The 24872-nt window shown below is 42.5% G+C and overlaps 1 protein-coding gene across 1 annotated transcript; it reads left to right on the top strand.

The window, feature by feature from the left end:
- The first annotated feature begins 4225 nt into the window (after positions 1–4225).
- On the top strand, positions 4226–24167 carry gabra4 (gamma-aminobutyric acid type A receptor subunit alpha4). The gene is made up of 9 exons (XM_070962754.1): positions 4226–4612; positions 4704–4822; positions 6137–6204; positions 6486–6706; positions 7402–7484; positions 11447–11590; positions 12166–12318; positions 19192–19448; positions 22126–24167. The coding sequence occupies exons 1-9, from the start codon at positions 4524–4526 to the stop codon at positions 22657–22659; spliced, it is 1668 nt and encodes a 555-aa protein (XP_070818855.1). The 5' UTR covers positions 4226–4523; the 3' UTR covers positions 22660–24167.
- Positions 24168–24872: the final 705 nt, after the last annotated feature.

The raw sequence follows: 24872 nt of genomic DNA on the forward strand, positions 1-24872 counted from the left end.
ATGTCTTGAACACATCAAAATAAGAAGATAATAATAGAGGCAGAGGGCAGGGTCTCTGCAGATAAATATACCACCATTCACTTCCAATATGTCATCAGTGATGATTGAGGGGATTTAGGGCTTAGTATGCCCTTAATGGTATAATAAGTAAGTAGGAGTTCATCAATGAAGGAAGAGAAACATTCACTTCTCATGCTCTTTCCTGGTGCCACAGTTCTGTTTTAAAACCCACACATTCCTATTCTCTATGTTTGCTGACATTCACTTTCAGTTTGTAATTTGTGCATGGTTACTCTGAAACGCATGTTAAGGAAATAAATGAGTGACTGCTGAGGTAAAGCAGAGGCATAAGCTCTTCTCTCAGGTGTCTCATTTTCAGTCTGTGCCTCTCTTCCTCTGCATTTGTTTGGTGTTGAAGCTGTCGCGTTGGGCTTTTTTTGGGGAGTGTGATTTCCAGACAGCTTGACTCGTGGTTCTGACTCATTAGCTTCCTGCACTTCTACAATGAGCCTCATCAATCGTAACCCTCAGCGCAAAAGAGCTGCTTTCTCCCTACCTGGACATTATGGCTCTCTTTGCACGGTAGCACAGCCTGGAAACAGTGAGGCTGTGCTTGTTGCAGAGAAAACAAATAACACCAACATTTTTATAAATGCTGTCAGAAGTGAGAGTCTTTTGACAGTGATTCTCCTGTTAGTGCTATTCAGGCGATGTCAGACAGGGAAACAATGGATGTGCAGAGACAATATGAGCTGCAGATTTGAGCTGTGTGGTTTTCTTTAAGCGTCTAAAAGCCACCTGTCAGAACTTAAGCTAACTTATCTTAACACAGTTTAACTAAACTTTGCTGAACTGAATGGAACTTAAAACTGCACTATTCAATACATTTAGATTAACATACATCAACAAACCCACAGAGAACTATCACCAAGTTCCCCTCGGCTCTTGTTTTGTTTTTAGGGCCCACAACTTTCTCTTTGGCTGTCTACACTCTCATCATCCTTGTTTCCAGGAGCTACAGGCAGTTGTTTCAGCAAAAAAAAAAAAAGGTACGTTACCTGTCCAGCACTAAGAAACAGATAGATGGTGTTAGTGAGTAGCTTGTGAACACAGAGGAGCATCAAGCTGAAGTCCAGAGAAGTTCAGTTACGGCATGTTTCCACAGGAGGTTTTTCAGCAGTGTTTTTCAGTCATCCGGCCGTGTGCATCTGATGGAACAGATATGCTCCTACAGATTGTGTGTTGGGCTGTGGGCACTGCCAAAACTGTGCTGACCTACACAAAATGCTGTGCATGATCCTGCATCCAACAGACGGAGGACCGAACCTGCTGCTGCTCTGCGAACATGCTGCTCAAGCCGCACAGGCTGTGTGAACCATGGAGGTATTAAAGAGGGCTAGATACCACTTTCAAAGATGGTGCCCCATTCTTATGAACCTGGGCATATAGGCCATAAAACCCCTTTGGGCTTCCTTGTGCCTCCATGTTTTTGGGCATATAGAACATGCACACTGTGGTCCTTCTCTAGCAGAGCTGGTTGAGAGCGCACCAAACTGACAATAATGATAATATGATGATTTATAGCGATAATAAAAATAATTTCAGGGGGCTTGTGATGCTAATAAAAAATTATTCATCATTTTATAGCAACTCCTTTTCCAATTATTGGTGTGCAGAAAAATTGCTTTGGAGGTGTTAGGACTGGGTTATAATGGAAAGAAAAACTTTGCTGTGGTTCAGCACAGACCACAATAGAAAGCAGGAGTTTTTATAATGGTTTAAAATAGAAATATGAACATGTGTGGAGGGACGGCTGTATGTGATTTAAATATGGGATAATAATGCCATTTCCAGACAGTCTCTCCTGGATGACATTCATATTGTTGTACTTAGTGCTTTAGTGACAGAGTTCAGATCAGAGAACAGATCATATTTTATGTCACGACATGTCTTTATGCAAAATCTTAATGTAAATAGTAACACAGCTGTACACATGCTGTGAAAGAAAGGGATACTTTTGATGTAACTATCTTATGGACATTAAATATTCAAACAAAGTAAGAACACCTATTAATTGTACTTGAGTAAATGTTGCTTTCCACTTTACTGATGAACAAAAGATTGATAACAAGGCTTATTTAACTGCTGTGCAAAGTTAATGAGGTCTCGCTATAACTGTCACACAGTAACAGCAGCAGTCTTTCATGTGCGTTGAGCTCCAGCTAACAAGCTCTGCTGCAACAGCTGTAGGTGTGTGTGTGTGTGTGTGTGTGTGTGTGTGTGTGTGTGTGTGTGTGTGTGTGTGTGTGTGTGTCGTCAGTTTGGGACTCTCTGAAGGCTGTCATCAGGCAGATCCTACAGGAGGTAATGTAATGGCCCTCGACTGCTATGCCCTTCAACCCCTTAACAACACACACACATTTACACCAGCCATCGCAGAGCAATGCCTCACCTCTTCTACTTCTCCTTCACACACACACACACGCACCAACAAACACACACTAACACAACACACACTCATGCGCTCACACTGATAAAAAACTAGGTTATCATAGCAGTTATTTCTACTGCAGGGCATCTAGCTTACAAAGCAGAAGAACCTGTTCAAGGCATTTCAGGACAAACTGTATCAGAGACAAACACACACACACACACACACACACACACACACACACACACACACACACAAACTCAAACTCATACTAAAGCCACAAAAGAATACCATAAGAGAAATTTAATTAGAAACCTCGATTATTCTTTAGTGCTCCATGCTCAGTGTGTCTTCAGGCCACAAATGTTAACACAATGATACATCATGTACTGTAATTCAAACACAGGACACACTTACAGGGAAAGGTCAATGTGGCATAATAAAGCAGACGTGACTTTTCCTAAAACTGTACTTCTGACATTTCCAGGCATTACACTGCCGTTGAATGAATATCATTACAACATTTTTCTACAGTATGCCGAAAGTGCTTCCATTAAAAGAGCAAATTGCGATCAAATGTCTAAAAAAGAAAAGACACAAGGAAAAAAAAAATCACTTGGATACAAGCCTGCCCCCACAAAGAGCACGCACATTACTCATCCCCCACAGAGCCGCCTTGCTCTAGTGTATTGTGGGAGGACTGGGGTGGGCGGCTGTGCAGGGGATTGGGAGCTGCGTAATAAGACTACACTACATGACTTCAGCTCACATGTAACGTATCAGCGTAATGTTTCCTCACCTTCCCCTCACACTAAGTGGTTTCTGCTTCAGCCCGGTGTGTGTGTGTGTGTGTGTGTGTGTGTGTGTGTGTGTGTGTGTGTGTGCGTGTGTGTGTATACTGTATGCACTTCAAAACTAATCAGGAAAGCCAGTGTGGTGGAACCCAGACATCTTGTTTATCCTGCGAGATTTACCCGCACTTCACCTTCAGAGCCACACACACACACACACACACACACACACACACACACACACACACACACACACACACACACACACAGAGTGAAGGTCTTGTGCTTGTCCCAGGTGCAGAGAAATCTGTGAAGCAGCATGTGGCTTGTCCCAGTTCCTCTACAGTACCTGTGTGCCTTTGTGTGTGTGTGTGTGTGTGTGTGTGTGTGTGTGTGTGTGTGTGTGTGTGTGTGTGTGTGTGTGTGTGTGTGTGTGTGTGTGTGCGTGTGTGTGATTGCGTATTGCGACAAGACTGACCCATTTGAATCTTAATACGGGCGCCCACCAATGCATTCCTGAAACTAGTTCAACATGTAGGCTAGGCTGCGTGTATCACAAAGCAGCGGGAGTGATGGACACTGATGGATGCTGGGGTCAAAGGGCATGCAGGAGCTCATATAGGAAAACAAGTCTTAAAATAAGTCTTTAAAGCCAAAAATGTGACTGTCGCAAAGTGTTTCCTCATGTGTGATTTTAAAAGGCAGAGTGAGGTCAAGCTGTCAGGAAACACCAAATGTTCAGATGGGACGAACAGGCCTGCCCGTTGTGCGTCCTCCTCTCCCCAGTTTTGATGGAAGAGGAAGTCAGAGATGTGACTCTGTTGAAGTCATTTCAAAGCAGTGCACGTCTAATCTGTGTCCTGACCAAAGCAGGTGTGTGCGAGAGGAGAGAAGGAGAAAGCAAACGGAGACAGAGAGGAGAGAGGGAAAGAGCAGGAGAGGGAGGGACAGAAAGACGCTGAGACAGTGAAGCAGAGGGTGAAGGAGAGAGAGGGAGGACTGTTTCTCTCTCTGGATGCCCGCACCACCACCACCAGCAGCAGCATTAGCAGGAGCAGCAGCAGCAGCTCGGATCTGGACGAGAGGTGACCGGGGCTCAGGGTGAAGGAGTGTGTGTGTGTATGTGTGTGTGTATGTGGTGCGTCTGGCGGAGAGACTGCAGGAGCGGCAGAGAGGCTCAACTTGGTCCCTCTCTGCGCCGCTCTGCCTTCTGTGCCGCCGCGTCTCCCTCCTTCCTTTCCCCGGGACACAGACATCTGGCGTGGTGACATGTGAAGAGGCTTGAAGTATGGCATGCAAAGATGGTTTCTGCCAAGAAGAAGGAGACGGTGACAGCGATGCGCCCCGCGTTTATTCGGACCCTCTTCTACTTTTTCTGTTTGGCGACTTGGTGAGTTCCACAGTGTCTCTGTCCGCGGTGCTGAAAGCTGCCGCTCGCCTGAAGTTGTGGTATCCTGATTCTTTTTGTTTCTGCTTTCCAGTGTAAAGAAAATCTCTGGACAGACAAAGAAGGATGAAAGGATCTATCCGGAGAATTTTACGCGCATTTTAGACCGACTTCTGGACGGCTATGACAACAGGCTGCGACCTGGATTCGGGGGTATGTAGGAAATAAATGCGATTCTTGTGCACTGTCGAGCATTTTCCCACGTGAAAACTAGCAATAATAATCACACGACACCCCCGAAACGTTGAAAGTCTTACAATTAAAAGAGGGACTTTTCGTTTTTATTGTACTTTTTTTTCTGCCATAGGAGGTTAAAACACACCAATAAGCGCATTAAGGTAGCTGTAAAGTCACTATTAAGCATCAAATCCGCCATATAAGTCAAGTCAGTTTTAGTCATACTAATTATATCACCCCTGAAACACTAACAAAGAAGAGAAGATGGAACTTTAGTTTTTAAAACTTTTTTTTTTTTTTTTTTTTTAGGTTGAAACACACCATAAAGCGCAATATCATAACTGCAAACTCACTATTACGCGCCAATGACATCCTATAAGTCAGACTGGTTTTAAAAGCTGAGCTTTGCGATGTTTAAGCCCTCAAAACTCCCCCCCAAAAATCCTTTAACAGGACAAAAAAGAGAGAAAGCTCATGGAGAAGCAGCACAGGAGGGATGACGACGATGATGATGGTGATGATGATGATGATGATGATGATGCTACCTCCAGGACAAACAGTAGATGTGCACAAGTCACAATGGCAACATCACATCAGGTGTTTTCTTTCCCTCTGTGTGTGTGACAGACTCGTAGTGTGTGAAACATGCTGCTTCATGGTCAAGTGTTTCCCAACACACGCGATGTGACATCGAGTTTCAGCCTTTATCCTGTAAGCCTGGAGCTGGAGCTGTGCAGTGTGGAGAGGGGCCTCTAAGCTCGCATGTTTAGGCGAATGCAGTTATATAATGGTGTGTATGTTGCGGGACAAACGCTTAATGCAGAGTTCAAGTGTTAAAAGTACGGATTTGGTTTTCTGTGCATCTGTGCACCAAGTCTGAAAACCACAACACGTTAAGAACGAGCGTCCTTCTGACGGAGACAGCTCATTGGTTCACCGTGCAAAGGCAGCCTGTCAACAGATAGCCATGCACACTGCAGCTTTGCTTATCCCTGCACTTAAAAACGGGGCTGCTTCCACATTCATCCACCGAGAGAGAGAGAGAGAGAGAGAGAGAGAAAAAAAAAGATTATGTTTTTACATCTTTTCAGCTTTTTTCACTTATCAAAGGCTCTGGCTGAGATAAACTATTGCATGTGTTCAGGGTTTGATGGGCTCAAGGCCTATAAAGAGTTTATTCACAAGTGTGAATAAGACTGGTGTCTGTGTAAGGATGGGCTGTGACATGGAAGGATTTTAAACCGGAAAGCCTAAATGTGACATTTGCCGTCTGTTTCACTGGCTCTACAGGTCCTGTGACTGAGGTCAAGACTGATATTTATGTGACAAGTTTTGGGCCTGTCTCAGATGTTGAAATGGTATGTACTCACACTTTAAATGAAGTTAAACATATGGGTTTGTTGTGTTAAAACTCCTAATACTTACATGCACCTGAAGTTCACACAGCTTAGATCAAGATGTAGACGAGACCCATTTGCAGATGTCATGCTCTAGCCAGGGGAAGATCCGTTCAAGCTGAGCCCTGCTACTTTATATCTGGGTGGAAAACAACTTTGCTTCAGATGAATGCAGATAATCATGATGTAATATCATCCCACCTACCAACCTACCAGCCTTATATGTTTTCTTTCTTTCTAAGGAGTACACAATGGACGTGTTCTTTCGGCAGACGTGGGTGGATCGGAGGTTGATGTATGAGGGCCCGATAGAGATTTTGAGGCTGAACAACCTGATGGTGACTAAAGTGTGGACACCAGACACCTTCTTCAGGAATGGCAAGAAGTCAGTCGCTCACAACATGACGGCGCCCAACAAGCTTTTCCGCATCATGAAGAATGGCACCATTCTTTACACCATGAGGTACTGTGGTATACTCCATCACCACACACAAGCCATCAACATTACACACCTGATGAATTATACTCAAAGCTAACCTTTCAGCCTAACCTTGACCAAAGAGGGTTATTAACTGCTTCCTATTATTTTCACATGCTAATTTGTTATGGGGGATGGAGTCTTCACAAAATTCACATTCAATATTTCGCTGTTTGTGCTAATTAAAAAACACTTGGAGAGGAGAGAAGACAGACTTTGTTTGATTTAAAGCAATCAAGCATATTTGCTGTGAAATCAAACCCAGCGGCTCACAGTGTCAACAGTGCAGAGCTGTGTGGAGGCAGTGCAGAGGCTGCCAAACTTTCACATCTTAAATTCAATAATAACTGCTCAATTGTCTTTTTAGCGACCGCAGGTTGGCTTAAGTCCAAGTGTTAAACTTCCATCACATCACTGATATGTATTCATGTCAGACGTATCAGCTTTGTTATTTCACAACTGCTAGTTTACAGCAGTGCATGCTAACAATTAGCACTCCACGAAATGTTAACAGCTATCACCAGTTGGCTTCTTCTTCATCAGGAATGCTGTGAAGTGAAACCCACTTACCTTCCTATGCTCAACTCTGCTGTTCCTCTCCCTCATTCTCACACTTGTTGTTTGTGTGTTGTGTGTGTATTCGTTCCTTCGCTGAGCATCTCTTCTCTGGACTGCAACAGGTTGACTATCAGTGCCGAGTGTCCCATGAAGCTTGTCGACTTCCCCATGGATGGACACGCGTGTCCTCTCAAGTTTGGAAGCTGTAAGTCCTGTGTGTGTGTGTGTGTGTGTGTGTGTGTGTGTGTGTGTGTGTGTGTGTGTGTGTGTGTGTGTGTGTGTGTGTGAATAAGATAGATAGATAGATAGAGATAGAAACAGAGATGGAGAACAATGTGGCCTTTACAGAATGTGAAATTTAACCTAATCTAATCTAAGCAACCAGTAAGACTAAGGTCTAAATCTAGTCTCTTTAATTGTTCGCTCGCTTTTAACAGAGCAGGTGAAGAAGGTAACCAACTACCAGATGTCGATTGATTTGCTCTGACAGGCCAGTAATACATATGTTGCCCCAAATACTATCACATTACCTCGCAAAAGACATGCAAAAGAGACAATTTACAGTGTAAAACGACAGCTAATCGTGTTGGTCGTGTAATATTTCATCAAAGAATCACTGTTACCCCTTTGTGAGTGAATCACGATTAGAGTAGCTGTAAACAAATAGACCCATTGCTGAGAAGACTGGCAGGCTCTACCGGCCTCCACACTTTATTTTGCATTTTGTGCCCCCCCTCGCTGTCATTTCACAGGAGACCCACTGGATCACTTTACATCACTAAACAGAAGGCATTGCTGTTTGCAAGTAAAACACAGCAGGTTGTTTCGGCAGAAATGTAATTTTATTTCAGTTTAACAGAATTTCAGCTTTCACTGTTGTTCTAATTCAAATGGAGGGACTTCAGTGAGAGGGAACGCAGAATTCTTAAAGGAGTAGTTCTTTGTCTTCTTGCTGAGAGTTTCAGGAGACGACTACACTCATGTCAGCACAGGCAGCAGCTTAGTTTATTTTAGCATAAAGCCTGGAGACAGGCGAAACAGCTAACCTGGCTCTGCTGAAAGGTAACAAAATCAGCCCTCCCACCACCTCTAAAACTCACTAATTGACATGTAAATCAACAAGAGTCTCACTGTTTCCACCTTGTTTGTGCTAAGCTAAGCTAACCAGCTCAGGCAGTGGCTTCCTATTTAATGACACAAGAGTGGTATCAATTTTCTCATCCAATTCTCAGCATGAAAGCAAATGTTGAACTATTCCTTTAACGCCTCTGGACCTCAGCTTGTTTTTAGCAGCCAGAGTTTCATGATTTGATTTGAAGATGTGTTTAATATTTACAGATGCTACATGTAGTGTCTTTTAAATTAAGTTTTTAGGAGTTTGGGAAGGTAAGGAAGACTGTCACACATCTTTTTGTGCCTCAGCTTTGTCTAAAGAGTAACAAAAAAAAAGCTTGATCACATGACTGCTCTCTGCTTGGCGCTGAAATGGATTCTGTGCTGAAAAGAGTGCCGAGGAGCCGAGCACTTTGTGAGACACAAAGCGACTGAATGCCAAGACTAAATAATGAAGTATTTCATTCTTCATTGTGAACAATGAAACCCTGGCTCAGCATCAGTGTTTATATTGGGCCTACTGGTCAGCAGAAATGACTTATCTCAAATAAAGGAGTTTCTCAAATAGAGCAGCTCTGTCTTATCGGAGGAGAGCAGCAATTTGAAGATTACATCTGCAAGAGAAAAGAAAGGAAAAGACAGCGAGTTTGACTTTGCACTCGCCCGATCCGCCGTCAATTACTCAGTGTGGTGACATTGCAGAGGACAAATTCCCATTTCTCAGTTATTGTCATCTGTCTCCCCCTCCTCATCCTCCTCCTTTCACCATCCTGCTCTGCTGCGGCTAGCCTCCAGTCAGGAGGAAGCGACCATGGATCTGATGTGGCCTGAAGCGAAGGAAAGGTCAGAATCCTTTCCTCTGCCTCAGGATAGCACAGACCTATGCAGCTATTTTCCATAGCTGGTGTGTGTGTGTGTGTGTGTGTGTGTGTGTGTGTGTGTGTGTGTGTGTGTGTGTGTGTGTGTGTGTGTGTGTGTGTGTGCGCGTGCTGCGTGCTCATTTTCTCTCTGTCTGCCCTGCCTTCATTTTTTCTCCATCTCTCTTTCTCTCTCCGTCTCTCTCTTTTCTGTTTCTCCATCTGGACTTGTGTGCACAGGCATTGCGTTCCACTCCATGACACACCAGAGTCATCTCATTTTGGCAGCGCAGTTGGTATCCTGCCGATGTGGAGTCCCATAGGGAGTGGCAGGCACAGACAACTGGCATTTTGTTGTGGCCAATCTTGCCAGGACACATACAGCAAAACACTCTGCAGAAGCAATATTGGGAAATTAAAGGACCTCTTATGATTTAAAGTATCCCGTAGTCAGATGCAGTGGAGGAATTATTTGAACTCTACAACTTCTGAAGGAGACCTGATGTCAACATGATGCATCAGTGAGTGAAATTTGACAGACTGGACCTCTATGAACTTTGAATCCCACCACATTAGTTTTGGCGGATCTAAAAACGCAGTAGATCTGAAAGAGTGGATAGTATGTTGTTGTATTTTTATTAGCAAATATCAGAGCTAATCACTTCACTGACATATGATGAAAGATTCTCCTCATGTTTCTTGCAGAAGAGTCGATTAATTACTCTGGAGTTTCCTGCCTTTTGAATGGAAGCGAGGGGTCTAGCTGCCTCTCAGGGCTGGTAGTCCTAAAAAATTAATTAGTCAGTGGAGAGTTTTAATACCCTGTGATGCTGCTTCAGAGACTTTTCTCCTTGCCAGGAATACAATTCTCAGAGAAACAATGAAGAGTAATGAGTAAAGAATAATATTCAAATTTAGCCAAAGAATCAACTGGCGCAGATTTAAGTGAAAATGTAAATATGTGAGAAGTTAGATTGACAATAGAAAGAATGACAAATGTCTTTTCACCCCCTATAGTACCTGCTTTATTACGCTTATTGCTCTTGCATTTTAGTTAAGACATAGAAAAGAGGTGGTGTCAGGTGTGAATAGCCAGGTTGAACAGTTGTAATGTATAAAAACTCTGAACTATCATCAGCACAACTTAAACATGATGCCATTCTAGAGCTGGGGTGAGGAACCTTTCTCCTTTCCAAACATCCTATGAGGGCCATGCTAAATTACTGAGCACTTATATCATGCTAACCTCAATGCCATGGCTCGAACTGCTTCTCTGTGGCGAGGCGTCTGATTTCAGATGTTAGTGATCAAGATGATGATTACAGCTGGTTTCTAGGTCCGTCAGTCTTGAGTGGAACCATCTTTTGAAGGCTCGGTTTTGAAAAGAGCTGCTCACAGTCGTAGGTTTTCAGAGGCAGAGACGCAAACTTCACTGCATGTCTCAGAATGGGAAAGTCCTCTGGACAAACATACAGCTTATAGAACTGGACCAGAGGGAGGTCGTTGTACCTTTGAGCTCGTCGTTGCTGCAGCTCAATGGTTTCATGTTGCTGGTTGTCAGACACATCAGCTGGTTCCAGCCAGCAAATATGTTCAGTTCGTTTACTTTTCAGGTCCTGAAACCTCTCACCAAATGCCTGAAGGAGTTTTCACACGCAGCAGCATATTCAGATGTCGTAGCAGCTTTTGTTCTTGCAGAGCAGGAAAATGCAGTGTTTCCTCTTTCCAGTTGCACTTGCCACAGCTTTAATTTCACATTTGAAGGCAGAGAGCTGAGAAGCTGCTGGAGCTTGAGGTTCAGCTCTGAGAGGTTCTTGGTAACGTCCACCATCAAGGCCAAAACACACAGACGCTTGCTGTCACTGAGTTTCTACGTCAGGTTTTCTCTTCATCTCTATGAATTATTCCAACATGCGCGTTGCGTTCAGCGATGACCTGGAAAGGTGTGTTAGTCTACTATTTTGTGCTATTTTCTATCGATGTCTAGGGATTTTTTTTTTTGTATTTCTGTCTGTATGGACAACATGTGTATATGCACACACACACACACACACACACACACACACACACACACACACACACACACACACACACACACACACACACACACACACACTTCAGAGCTAATAATCTTCTTTGCTGTTCATAAGGCTCAGTAAGTGACTGATATTGAGGTGGCTTTGCTGTCTGTCTACAGATGCCTACCCTAAAACAGAGATGATCTATACTTGGACCAAAGGGCCTCAGCATTCGGTCGAGGTCCCTCCAGAGTCCTCCAGCCTTGTTCAGTATGATCTTATTGGCCAGACGGTCTCCACTGAGACGATTAAATCCATCACAGGTGAGACTCACTCAGCCTTTCAGCGTTTTGATCTGTCCCCTGTTTTTTATTGAATGCTTCTCAGAAAAATGTTTGCAGGGACAGATGTGAACAAACTTGTTTCTTTTACAAAAGAGTACAAAAATCTGTTCTTTTTTTACTGAAAGAAAAGATGTTCAGCTGTCAAGGTGCATTGTACTATGTCAAAGCTGGAAGATAAGCCAGGTCTATAGTGTATTGTCCACATGAAAGACAGGATAAAAATACAGCCACTGGTGGTAGATATTGGAAGGATTTGGAGCTTTGACTCAAGCTTCGTGAAATCAAACACTGTAAACATCATGAGCTGAGGCATTTCACAGGGCTCACATAAATACTGAAGCATCCAAAAAAGATTTTAGCAGCACAAAGTTGCAACAGGTGGCTTGTGTCCATTCTGGTGAGAATGGATGGAGCTACTAAAATATAGAGTACGAAAAAATGATCAAACAGAATCCAATGTGACATCTGTCTAACGCTGCATTAACTGAAATCTGTCAGCCTGCAACTTGAAATTCTTTGTTAATCAAACTAATTCATTTCCGTTGATTCTCCAGGTGAATATGTGGTGATGACGGTCTACTTCCACTTGAAACGTAAAATGGGCTACTTCATGATTCAGACGTATATCCCCTGCATAATGACAGTAATCCTCTCCCAAGTGTCCTTCTGGATAAATAAAGAATCAGTCCCGGCGCGCACAGTCTTCGGTATGTAGACCTCACACATCCCTCATCCTGCACAGACTCTCTGCTTTCTGTTTATTTATTTGATGCCTGCATGCCAACAGAGCAATCAGAGCTGGAGTCTCTCTCCACTCTGCATAACAAGGTGATGCCACAGTGTGAGGTGAGTATGAGAAATACAGACAATTTTCACCTTAAGATTGCAACATGCAATGCAAATTCACTGGTATTAGTTTTAAAACTGGTTTAAAATACGAGAATGAACAGCTGGCGGCATGAGGAAAAATCATTTTGAGGCATCTACTAAGTAAAGATGCCTCAAGCATACAGCAGAAATTTGGGTCTAGAAAAATTGGTTTGGCTCATCAGATAGTGGATGATATGAAATCTTCTCAGGATGTATTATAAATAGCTCTCTAAATGGGTTGAAACAGCTATAAAAGCTTGCTGTGGAAAAGCTGCCTGCGAGGCTGTTAAAAGTAGTTGTGCAAGCTTTGATTTTAGGTATCTACAGATTTTTAATTTTCCATAAAGAATACCATCTAACCAAGAGCATTTTGTAAACCTGATTCCTCATTGACACAGTAAATGAAGATATTTTCAAAAGTCTATATGCTACTAAAATCAGGTTTAGTTTTACGAAATTTTACATTTATCATCATTTGTACAATTTAAAAATCGGTGTATCCTCCTGACAACCAGGGAAAAAAATTGCCCAATCACATTTTTTTAAAGGTTTTTTTTAAGTTTAAATATTTTTTCTAGGACATTTTTTAACACTTAAATACGATGCTAAAATACAGTTAAAATAATTCAGACAATGTTTTAATGTGTTGTTAAGAGACTTATATATGTCAAGCCAAAATTTGCTCAATAAAAAGTATTATGCTCTTACTTTTTCTCTTCGTTAAAATGCGCTTGGACAAATTTGAAATACTGGTAATCAGGAGGATATAACAAAAGTACGGTTTATTCGTCACTAATCTACTTTTTGTCTAAATTGAAATTCAGTGATTATTGTACAGTACAGTGGAGAATCATGGTAATGCTCAATTACTTTGACAGAGTTTGGTGGAGTGTTGATCAGCTTGGGTTCTATGCTCATTGGTCCTGGATGTGTTGGCTTGGCTGAGGGGCTCGAGGTGTGTGGAGGCGGCTAGCCTCTGCCAAATGACAAATGCAATATAATTTGAAAGTTGTCTTAATCACTTGTTGTGACATCTTAGCTGGCTTGCTAACGTTATTCTTTCAGGAGTCACCAAGCTGGTGTTGTTCAGAGTTGGACGGTGTTGAACTGTGTAGCTGAGCTTGGGATTTCTGCGCCATCGCCGCAGCTAAGCGAGCTGATGTTCAGTAAATTGTATGTAGCGCTGCCTGCTTGTTCAACCACAATGGCTTCTTCTGCAGAGGGTTAGTTAAAAGAGCCTTTGATGGAGCTGTGCTGTAAGACTAAAGTGAATCAACAAGTAACATAATGCATTAGTTTGGCTCCTGAGTAAATAATAAAGTACTTTAATTACTTTCTTAATTTTGAGCTATCATTTATTGCAGGTTTCAAGTAAGTTGTCCAACAGTGGTTAGTGTAATGAATGGAATTCCCTACTGAAAAGGTACCTTGAAGGCCTCAGTGTACATCTTGCGATACTTCAAGGTATGCAATGTTCGAAGACAGTCAGGAGGAAGTGCTTGTTTCTCTGTGTAATCGCACTTGTGTTTTTGTTTTGTTTTTTCATTTTTTGCTCAAATCAGAAAATTCAATTGGACCTTCTGTTCCAAACTAATGAATGATTTACTCACATACCTCCTCGCTGGATCAACCAGAGGGATTGTTGTTTACCCTTTGGAAAAAAAATTCTCCAATGACCTCAAAATCTGTTGTTGTGGAGAGTTCCAAAACAAAAGCAAGTAAAATGGACATTGACAAAAGAAAGCGTGCATGTAGGCAGCTCACAGACATGATGAGATGTCTTCCTCCATCTTCCTGCACTGCATTGTTGTTACATTACTTTGGAGATGTTTTGCTTCAAACCAGGGATTTCCAGTTTACAACTAATAATATAAAGACTTAATCAGTCATTCTTTATTGTAGAGTTGTTGTTCAATACTACTGTTACAGTTAAAATCAGGTACAACTGATGAAGATTGTGACGTGATGACATGATCTGATATTTTAGCACAAATTTCAAAGGTTGTTGCATTATTCATCATTTCTACGTTATCACTCACAGTCAGTTTTTGGTGACCCAGTAGCGCTCTCTGTGGCTCCCCTGGTAAAACGTCTGGGTGTCTGTCCTAGAAGAGATTGATTAGCGTGTGTCCACAGAGAGGCAGGGCGACAGACAGCTGCTGAAACCACAGAGCAGCGCTGCGAGGTGTTGTTTTATTATTAAGGGAGGTCTCAGTGTGGTAGTTTGTCGACCTCGATCCTCCTCTTATGTTGATGGAAAGTCATTCAATGATAATGGCGCTGACACGCGTCCTCCCTTTTGTAAGTAGTTCTGATAGATTATGTTTTGGAGCCTCATTTTCAAGAAGTAATTTTAACTCATCACCATGACTAATGAGAGAGACAGAGAAACACGAGTGTTGGTGGTGATTAATGATTCTTGGGACAGCTGTGTGACATATCGACTGTTCATGATGCCAGAAGTCTGTGGAGTTACAGAATGACAGGGCTCTGTTGGTGAAATATGACCATCAAATACTGAATATTGTTGGTTTTGCCTGTGGTGTCTGTAAAGTGAAAATGCACCACACTTTCTACTAAGGGAACCTTTTAAAGGGGATTTAATGATTAGAAGCAATTATAAGGTTTCACTAATGGTTCAATGTGTCATTAACTAATGCTTCATAGATCAGCTATAAGCAATTAATAAGGGCAACTTTGGGTTGTTAGGTTATGAAAAATCCCTTTGACTGTTTGAGCTCTTACACACTGAAAAAGGGCTGTAGAGGACCTGGGCTAAAATCTATTTATTAACAACCATTAAGCAGTTTTTCATGGCTTCCTAACATTAAGAACTACATTATTACAGAGTAGAAAGGATGAAAACAGTCAAAGGGTTTGTTTTTTTTTCACAACACATATACCCAGAAGTTGCTTTTATTGATGACTGATAACTGATCTGTAAAGCATTGAGCATTAGTTACAATTAATAAGTGGTGCATGATTTCTAATCCCTAATGTAGGTAATAGGAAAGAAAAAAAAGTTTATTTAGCTCCATTGCGGTGCTAATCTTCTGCTGCCAACATGCAACTTGACAGTTTGGTAGGAGATTCTGGTCATTCTGATGTAGCCTCAAGCAGATGAGGAGCTGGCTGCAGAGGTTTGGTAAACTCACCTCTTTCTAACTCCACACTCTCAGATGTTTTGCATTTTCCAACTTCAAGTAATCACAAAAGCCACAAAAGTATCTATGCAACTTTTTTTTCACACATACAGTAGTACTCCCCAAGACCTGTAAACTACTTTGATGTCTAACATTAACGCACTTCGCCTTTAATTATAATTCTAGTTGTTGACTGGTCGCAGCCTTCAGGCAAACTCTGACAGCATATTGTATCGCTAATGGTGACCAAACAACCAACCTCCCTAATAGTTTTGCTGCCAGCATCACACACACACACACACACACACACACACACACACACACACACACACACACACACACACACACACACTGCAGTGTTAGCTGTCTCCACTCAGTGTGCCTTTGACAGTGTGTTCCTGCTGTTGGGTGTACAGTTTGCGTTTGGACTTCTTGCTGAGCAGAAAAACACTGTGTGGCCGTCAGTGGAAATGTCTCTTGGTGTTGTGCAGTGTATTAAAGCACTGGGGGATCAATGCTGCTCCTGCAGTGACCAATGGATCTGACAGTCCAGCTGCACTGCCCCCTCCTCCCTCCAAACTCTCCATCATGACAGAGGCGTCACAGCGGCACAGCTATTGTTGGATCAGTTGAACTTCTGAGGCGGCGGATTTCTGCTGCTGTCCGCTGTGTTTTAATGTGTGTGTGTGTCAGAGGTGGGTGGGGCTGGGGTGGTAAAGGGGGGAGGGTGGTCTGTGTTTGGGTTTCTCCTCTTCCTCCTTGCAGCCACACTCTGTCTTGACTTCCTGGCTCAGTGACTGAGCCACGGTGTCCCGCTATGAGCGTGACAGAAGCAGTTTGTCAGGGAGACAAACAGCGTAAGGACCATTAGAGATAAAGCTTCTTGACTTCAGATAGAGGAGACAGAGTAAAACAGACCTTTCAACAAGCTCATTCCAACCATCAAGCCATTGGTTCCTGTGGGTTTTGGCATGTCATGTGACTGTGTGTGCAGGTGTAGCCATTAATGGTAGAGGAGGTTATGTGCACGTGGGCAAACTATTTCACTCAGAAGTACTGGTCTGATTCAGAGGTGCTGCTTAATGTATTTCTGTACTTTGGATTCAGCTGTTTCTCGCTGCTCTCAGTCTTTATGTACAGACATGAGATTCATATCAATCGTCTTGTCTAACTCTCTAAGAAATATCACGTGTATTTCCTGAAACTGAGACTTTGGAGAATTCTGATCTGTGTGCATCCGTTAAAGTGTAACTGGCATTCTGCATTTTTCTATTTTCTGGTGCAGCTATAGTATCAAAATATCTCCTGCAGGCTGCAATCCTGTCACTGGAGGTGAAAATGAAACAGCTGGTGTAAAGATCTATTTGAGTGAAGGGTAGTTCATCTGTAGTGTTTCAGGAAAAAAAGGTGCCTCAGTTAATATGAAATTACTGTCTATGAAAATCTCCACAAAAATGCAAATACTCAGATGCAAATATCACGCACATACAGTGCAGTGCTGCACTGTTTACACAAACAGGCTTCACCATTATTTTCACAGTAAGTGGCATTTCTCAGCAATTGCTTTTATTGAGACAGTTGAGAACAAGAAAAAAAAAATGTGGAAGCTTTTACATACGCAGAGTTGCAGTATGACTGTCTCAGCTTTTGCTTATGTTGAGAACAGTTTATATGAGAGGTTAATATCCGCCGTCTGTGCCCTCAAGCTGCAGTTCACCTATCAATGTCACCCAGCTGGTTTTGATTGACAGGTAATTATATGGCGGTCACGTCCGGGCATGGAGGATGAATTTATGTTGGGCAAGGACTCTGCAGCACAGATTGTTCCAGGTCTCTATCGTGAAGGGGATTTTCTCCAAATCACATTATTGCTATTGGTTAATAATATGAAGGACGAGTGATGAGCTTATACTGTAACCTTCTGTTACTGCAGGAGCCACACGTGGCCTTGCGTACTGGTCAGATCGGTGTCTCTTTCTATTTTTATGGCATTTCCCTCAGTGCAGCGAGGTCTCGGTTCAACCTTTGCCCTGGTGTTGTGTAAACTCCCTTTATTTATATTGTTCCCACATTTGGAGAGCTCACAGATGCTGCTGTGGAGTGGGAAATATACTTTAGGCAACTGTAAGCTTGTGGTGGTGTCATATCTTTTGATGCACATCTGATTTGTAGCTATATAAACATTATATGGAAGTAGAGCTTATCTGCAGGCAGAAATAATCCTGCTGGTTGAGCTAAACCTGAACTTGTGGAGCAGTTTTCTCTCCTATAAGTACATTTGACTGAATGCAAGTGAATGTGAACTGAAGGAACGGGTCCCACTGGAATTTGTACAGGTCAGTTTGTTAGTTAGCCCTGACTAACCTTTCAACTGTAAAATGCAGTAGCTATTATTATTATTATCATTATTATTATTATTATTATTATTATTATTATTATTATTATTATTATTATTATTATTATTATTAATTACTAATGTTAAAGGGGTTGCTTGTGGTGTTTTGATTTCAAGGCCTACAGTGTCACTGCTTTGGTTCACCCTCACAACTCTCATCAACCTCACTTTGTGCGAACAGTGAGGTTTTAGTTTACTTTTAGTCCACTGTTCACTCCCATTTTAATTTCTGAGTGAAACATCTATTTAGTGGCTGAAAATGCACTTTTTCACTAACTAGTTGCTAACGTTGTCTGTGTGTTGGTGGTGCTGAGCAGACAGCTGTTTCACCGACATGCCCAGCATCGAACAGCAGACAGACAAAGCTAGCCACATAGTGGAGCACCTGCCTCCTAGCATATGCTGCCCCCAAGTGGCCAGAAAATCAATAAATGCAGCTTTAAATAACTTAGTTCTTTTTGTACGTGTCTCTATTTTCAGAGAGCCAAGTGTATTTGGTTCATTATGTCTCTGCATTCAGTTAATGAAATATGCTGATGAGGAGCAGCATCATGCACATGGGCTATTGAGCACTGTGCAAATTATCTTTATTACCATTTATTCGGCAATGACATAAAGAATATTTCTTGCAGAGTGTTTCATCCTGATCAGCGATGAGATGGTGTTTGATGAAATACATGCTTACCTGTGGGGAAAACTGGTCTTAATTACGTCAAGGAGGTCATGTTTTGGTTCAGGTGGTTGGTTTGTCTGTTTGTCAGGAGGATTGTGAAAAAAACTGCTGGCCCACTTTGCATGAAACTTAATGGACGGGTGAAATATGGGCCAAGGAAGAACCAAAATACTTTTGCATCCAAATCCCAAGCAGATACACAAAGTATACTTCACTTTTATTAATATTGCTAGAGAGGGTGTTTGGTTTTGGCAGAATAAATGTCATTCATCTTAAAACCCAGCTGATGGTAATGAAAAGTTCAGTAATGATAACATTGAAATTTAATTAAATATGTTCCTTCTTCTTCTTCTTCTTTCTTTCTTTTTTTTTTGTTTTTTTAATTAATGGCACCGCAGTGACCTCCATCACAGACATGAAAAAGCTTGTCTCAACTCTCTCTCTCTCGAAGGTTCGGGCTCAAATGTTTGACATTGTTCTGTTTTTGATACTGTTGAAGGCATCACCACTGTCCTGACCATGACGACACTCAGTATCAGCGCTCGCCACTCCCTTCCCAAGGTCTCATACGCCACCGCGATGGACTGGTTCATCGCTGTCTGCTTCGCCTTCGTCTTCTCTGCCCTCATTGAATTCGCCGCCGTAAACTACTTCACCAATGCGCAGATTGAGCGGGCCAAAAAGAAGCCAGGCAAATGCCCCCCGGTGCCCCAAACCACGCCTGTCAAGGTCAAGGACACAGAAGAAGTGCTGCAGGTGATTTTTGTTTCCCTCAGAGAGGCTGTAGCAAATAGTCTGATAGCCCTTAACTTCAAGGAGCACTTACACAGCATGTCCCCTATTATGTGCTTACTGTATCTGGCCTTTAGCCCAAACTTTTGAATGGCCAGGAGTGGGCCTGCCTGAGGATTGCCAGCTGTGCTCCTGCTCATAAGAGCTGTGACAATGCAAAATGAGGGGAAAACAGCAGAAATCTGATCCCAGGATGTGAGTTTAGACTTCCATATACCACCAAATCCTGCTTGTATGTAGCTGTTGAACTGATACAAGAGATTATGAAAGTTTTACCACAAATATGAACATACAAGACTCAAAAGAAGTCTTTTGTTCTATAATTGAAAATATAGCTTAGTTTAACAGACAACAAACAGGGCGCTAGACTTTGATAAACTGATGTTTTCTCAATGTTTTAGCTTTCTTTTATCACCCACAACTGATGTTTATGTAGCAAACAATTTCTCCACAAACATGAATTCTCCCTGTGTCTTCCACCTGATCACACAGATAAATGCTATGTCAGTCACAGCTTGATATTGAAATAACTGGCTCTCAAATGTGGTAAAGAAAGCGGACAATAAAATTTCACACGTCAAATATTCCATATGTGTTACCCCCGATTGCAATTTAGCATCAAATGTGTTGACTCTGGTTTAGACATGACGGAAAATCTGTAAAAGTGAGAAAAAAACAGCAGCTGCGGACAGTTTCACAACACAGATTTTTATGGTAAATCACAAGGTGTTTCTCCATGTGGTGTGGAACCTTTATTATGAAATGCTACATGAATAAATCGGCATAATCTCCCATTTCTGTATCACCAGTTGAAACAAATTACATTGACACCATGGCAGCTGACATATGGATTGGATCAGAATTCATGAATATGCCATGACGCTATTTTCGAGCTCTCTGTCATATATGACAAATGGTGGTTCATGTAACTGTAGTAATGCATTTATGGTGCTGTATAAACACTGTTTCATAGATGGGATGGCTTTGAAAAGAAGGGAGAAGTGTATAAGTCTTCCACTTTATGTTCTTCTAAAGAGATAAAATGAAATATATCGGTCTACTGTTAACTTATCATTGAAGCTGACATAACCCAGCAATGCATATGTCAGTTTTACACTAACTACTTTAAGTTGGCCCCTCCAGTCCAAATCCCAGTGTGGCGTAATCATGCTTGAATGCAGTATAGTGACAACGACACTTCAGTGGATTAGCGGGTTGCCATGGCAACGCAGCCCTGGTACATCTGTATAGGTTTCAGAAGGGCTCTGGCGCTGTGGGGAAAAATTAATACTCTTTTCCTCGAGAGCGGGCCCTGCTGGCGCTACCAAAGGGCTTGGGAAGAGGGTCAGGGTGTGTTGATGGCTCCGGCTTCTTCGCCTTTCACCTCATCCAAGATGAAAAGCAAACATCCGCTTTCCACACACACTTCCTCTACTGCACATGGGATACAATAACACTGGATCCTTGAGTTTTTTGGGGGGGTGGGGGGGGGGTGGATTATTCCCGCAAATGCCTTAGTACCAGCATCACACTCTCCCTGCTTGAAAACATCAACTCTCAAAGGATAAGCTCCTTTGACGCTACACTGCATTACCGCCCCGATGAAGTGCTACCTACTTTCTGTCTTAAGCTTGTGTGAAATGAGTGAAATCCTTGGTAAGTGACATCTGTATTGCACACACTGTATCGTCTGCTCCCAGATGAAGGCCATCTGTGCCAGGGGACTGTAATCAGATCAGTATGACAAGGTTTATGATGGCCAGTCCGCTTCTCAGAGAGAAAAGCAAGTGAGTGTTACCCTACCCACTAACCCCTTCAATGTGGAGCAGACAGGAGGAAGGTGAGCATTATTCACACTAGAGATCCTCATGTTGTTTTCTCTCAAATGTGGCTCCACATTTTAACAAATATATATATATACTTGCACTTGCCAGTGTCCTTTGATGGACAACATAGACATTGTTTCTAGTGACCTCAAACATACAGATAGTATACAGTATCTGCAGTGTAGCTGACTGTTTGCTAAGTCCCGTGGGCCCTTGATGGATCCATTAAAACCCAACATGCTAACGTTTGTAGCTGTAGCAGAGAAACCATCGCATGTTTGGTTGAGGAAAGGATAAAAAAGCAAGACCACTGTAAACTTCAAAGTCTGCCACGCCAAATCACAGCTGCTGATTGGATCATCACTGTTCAGGGGAGGGTTTAGTGAGCAGTCAGTTTCCTAATTATTAGGCAACAAACCAATACTAGCTAACACTGACTGACTGGTCACTTTCTTGGTTAAGTACTACACATAGAGAAACTCCCAATGTGTAACATTTAAAATTAAAATATCTAAAAGCCACTAGACCTATGTTCTATATTTTGTTGAGTTGACTTACATGGACCCAAATGTACCCACAATGTTCAAACTCTATAACTTTCTTCAAGGTAACAATGCGTTTCATTTGGTTGCCTGCAATGGCGGTGTGGTAAACATGCTGATATGTCACAGAGTGAGGAAAGAACTCGAAGAACGTGACTACGTGCAACATGAATAAAATTTGAAAGCATCACCTCATTCCTGAACATGATTGTTAACTTCCATATCAGTGCAGCTTTACAAAGCCCTCATTGTTTTATTTCTGTGTCTCATCAGAATCCTGACACCAACGGTAACCTGCGAAAGCGGATGAATTATATCTCCCACCAAGATTCCCGGAGTCACCAGAGAGCCCAGTCCACCACCAACATTTCGGGAGTGGGTAGAGCGAGACCCCTGCGACCTTTAGCCAGCGGAGCCAACGGCAGCTCCTCCACCCTCTCCCGCTCTAGCCCCAAATCTGAGAGCCTGCTCAGCGTGGCCTCCTCCTCTGCCCAGCTGGTGAAGAGTACGCCTCAGGCTGCAGCTTCCACTCCAGACGTGATGGCGGGAACGCCGTGCAAGCAGAACACCAACTCATCGTCTCTGCAGCAACTGCTGGGGCCCAAGCTGGAGCGCATCCAGATGATGGGGAACAAACTGGAGCTAAAGCAGACGCCGTGCTCTCAACCCACCACCGCTGGTATGGGTGGAACCAGCAAAATTGACAAGTATGCACGGATCCTGTTCCCGGTGTCCTTTGGGGCTTTTAACATGGTCTACTGGGTGGTTTACTTATCGAAGGACACAATGGTGGCTAAAGGTGGCTAGACTTTGCTCTGGCAACACATGTGTTTCTTCTAACAGATGGGAAGCAAATATGGAATTATGGGAGTTTGCAAAGAATAAGAGGAAACTATTGTTCTTGCCAAACAGATAAACAAAAAGTGCTCGCCAAGCACTTCCATATCCTGGAGAACACACTCAGAATACATTTATTTTTTCCTCCTAAGGTCCTCGAGCAGCAAGCATGGGAACAAATCAACCAAATTAGAAATATCTGACTCAACAGAAGAAAGAACACCTGCACACTGGAATATGCTACTGTCCTCTTTATATCGTGCTGCGTCTGACTGTAAAGGTCTTCATTGGCTTCAACTGCCTCATGATCTCTTTTGGCCTGCAGTCAGGATAAAGCATGGGATTTTTTCATTTTCCTATTTTTGTACCCTGCACCTGGCAAAATGTTCGGATGCGCATCCCACCGTCCTGAAATGAACTGCACCGATGCTGTGTAAATATATACATTTATTAGGATAAATGGATTTATATTTAATGATTACAGTGTACTTCCGTTTGAATATTAAGACTTGTTGCTTTGGTGCCAGCAGGCTAGATAATGCAAAGTTTAATTATTTGAGAGAACAAAGGGACTCTGGTAGTGGTTTTCAGGGACATCCACTTTAGCCTGAAAACCTATTGTTCCTGAATCCTGGCCAAATAATGCTCAGACTGAAATGAAATAGATAGGTTTTGGTCAGAATGACAGTCCTCAAACCAGGCTGAGTGGAGCTTTGGCCACGAACTGATCAGCCCTGAAATCCTCTCTTGTACAGTACCAACTTGCAAAGCATCTTCCTTATACAAGATGGATTAACTAATCTGGAAATACTGAAGATGAAATTTAGGGATCAGTCGGGCAGAAAGTAATAAAGACAAGTTATTAATTCATGTAACAGTAGGATTTAAGCTTCTTTCCTGCCATAATGGGTTGCCAAGTAGTAGACAAAGATTCTGCAAGTGATTAAAATACAGTCGTTGCATGAACAAATAGGGTGGACAGAAAGTAAAGCCATTCATTCATAGATCACTGCAACAATAAAATAGTGAGGTGGTTGTAAGTTTAGGGATATTTTGGTGTGTGTAATAAAGGAATGTGACTCAATTGTTCAACAACTGCTCCAGGGGAGAGACTCTGGATCTGACTGCTGTCATTCACCTCCTTAAATTCTTTCAGACAGATGTGATTGAGAATGAGCCTGCTTTAGTTTCAATACCCTTTCACTTTTAACGCATATGACATTATTTCACTGCATTTCATGATGTTAAACCAGGGTATTGTCTTGTATTACACTGGAAACATGTGAAGGTTGAACAAAAGAAAGCGTTTCATGTCTCCTGCAGCCCCAGAGTAATTTGATGTGCAGCTGTCAGTCTTTCATTCAGCTGCTTATAATTGTGCCAGCTAGAGTTAGGGTAATGGGATTTCCTGTAGCTGCACTATATTACCAGCAAGAAAAAAATCCTTGTAAAAGTCTGTAGCACAGACACAGAGCTGCTCTGCTCTTTCTGCGACACATTGTTTTTGCATTCATGATGAGAGCACAAAATATCAGGCTGCAGTCAGACGTTAGCTTAGCATAACGGCTAAAGATAGCCTGGCTCTTTTCAAAGCTAACAAAATTCACTCACCTGCACCTTTAAATTTCACTAATTAACTTCACTAACTCCAGGAAGTCAGCTAGCAGACTGGCTGTTTCCCCATGTTTTCAGTCTTTACGCTAAGCTAAGCTAACTGGCTGCTGGCTGCTGGCTCTAGTGTCATATTTAGCGTACAAGCATGGTAGAGGTGTTGATGTTCTCATGTAACTATTGGCAAAAAGCCAACAGGCATTTACCTGACTGTATCCTGTGACACAGACACATTTCTGCTGTGAATCAAACTTTTTTCCACCCACTGCATTCAGTTCTCTCCTGGTATCGTAAAAATAGCCCGCTGTGATCAGGACCCTGTGTAGGTTTGCACCCTGGTGACCCTCAGAGGTAATGAAAGATACTGCTGATAACTGAATCTCTGAATGTGTGAAGGACGTCATTACCTAAATATCACCCAGCATGACGTCAGAAAATTGCCCTCTCTGCTGTCTCCTGTTACTGTTCGGTACTGACCGGTAGAGATGGAGCAGGGGATTTACTGTCATTGAGTCCTTTCTTGGGACAAAGTGACATTTCACATGACTTACTAGTGCAAAGGACTTCTGAGT

This window comes from Chaetodon trifascialis, chromosome 5, assembly GCF_039877785.1.
Source record: "Chaetodon trifascialis isolate fChaTrf1 chromosome 5, fChaTrf1.hap1, whole genome shotgun sequence".
Classification (NCBI taxonomy): domain Eukaryota; kingdom Metazoa; phylum Chordata; class Actinopteri; order Chaetodontiformes; family Chaetodontidae; genus Chaetodon; species Chaetodon trifascialis.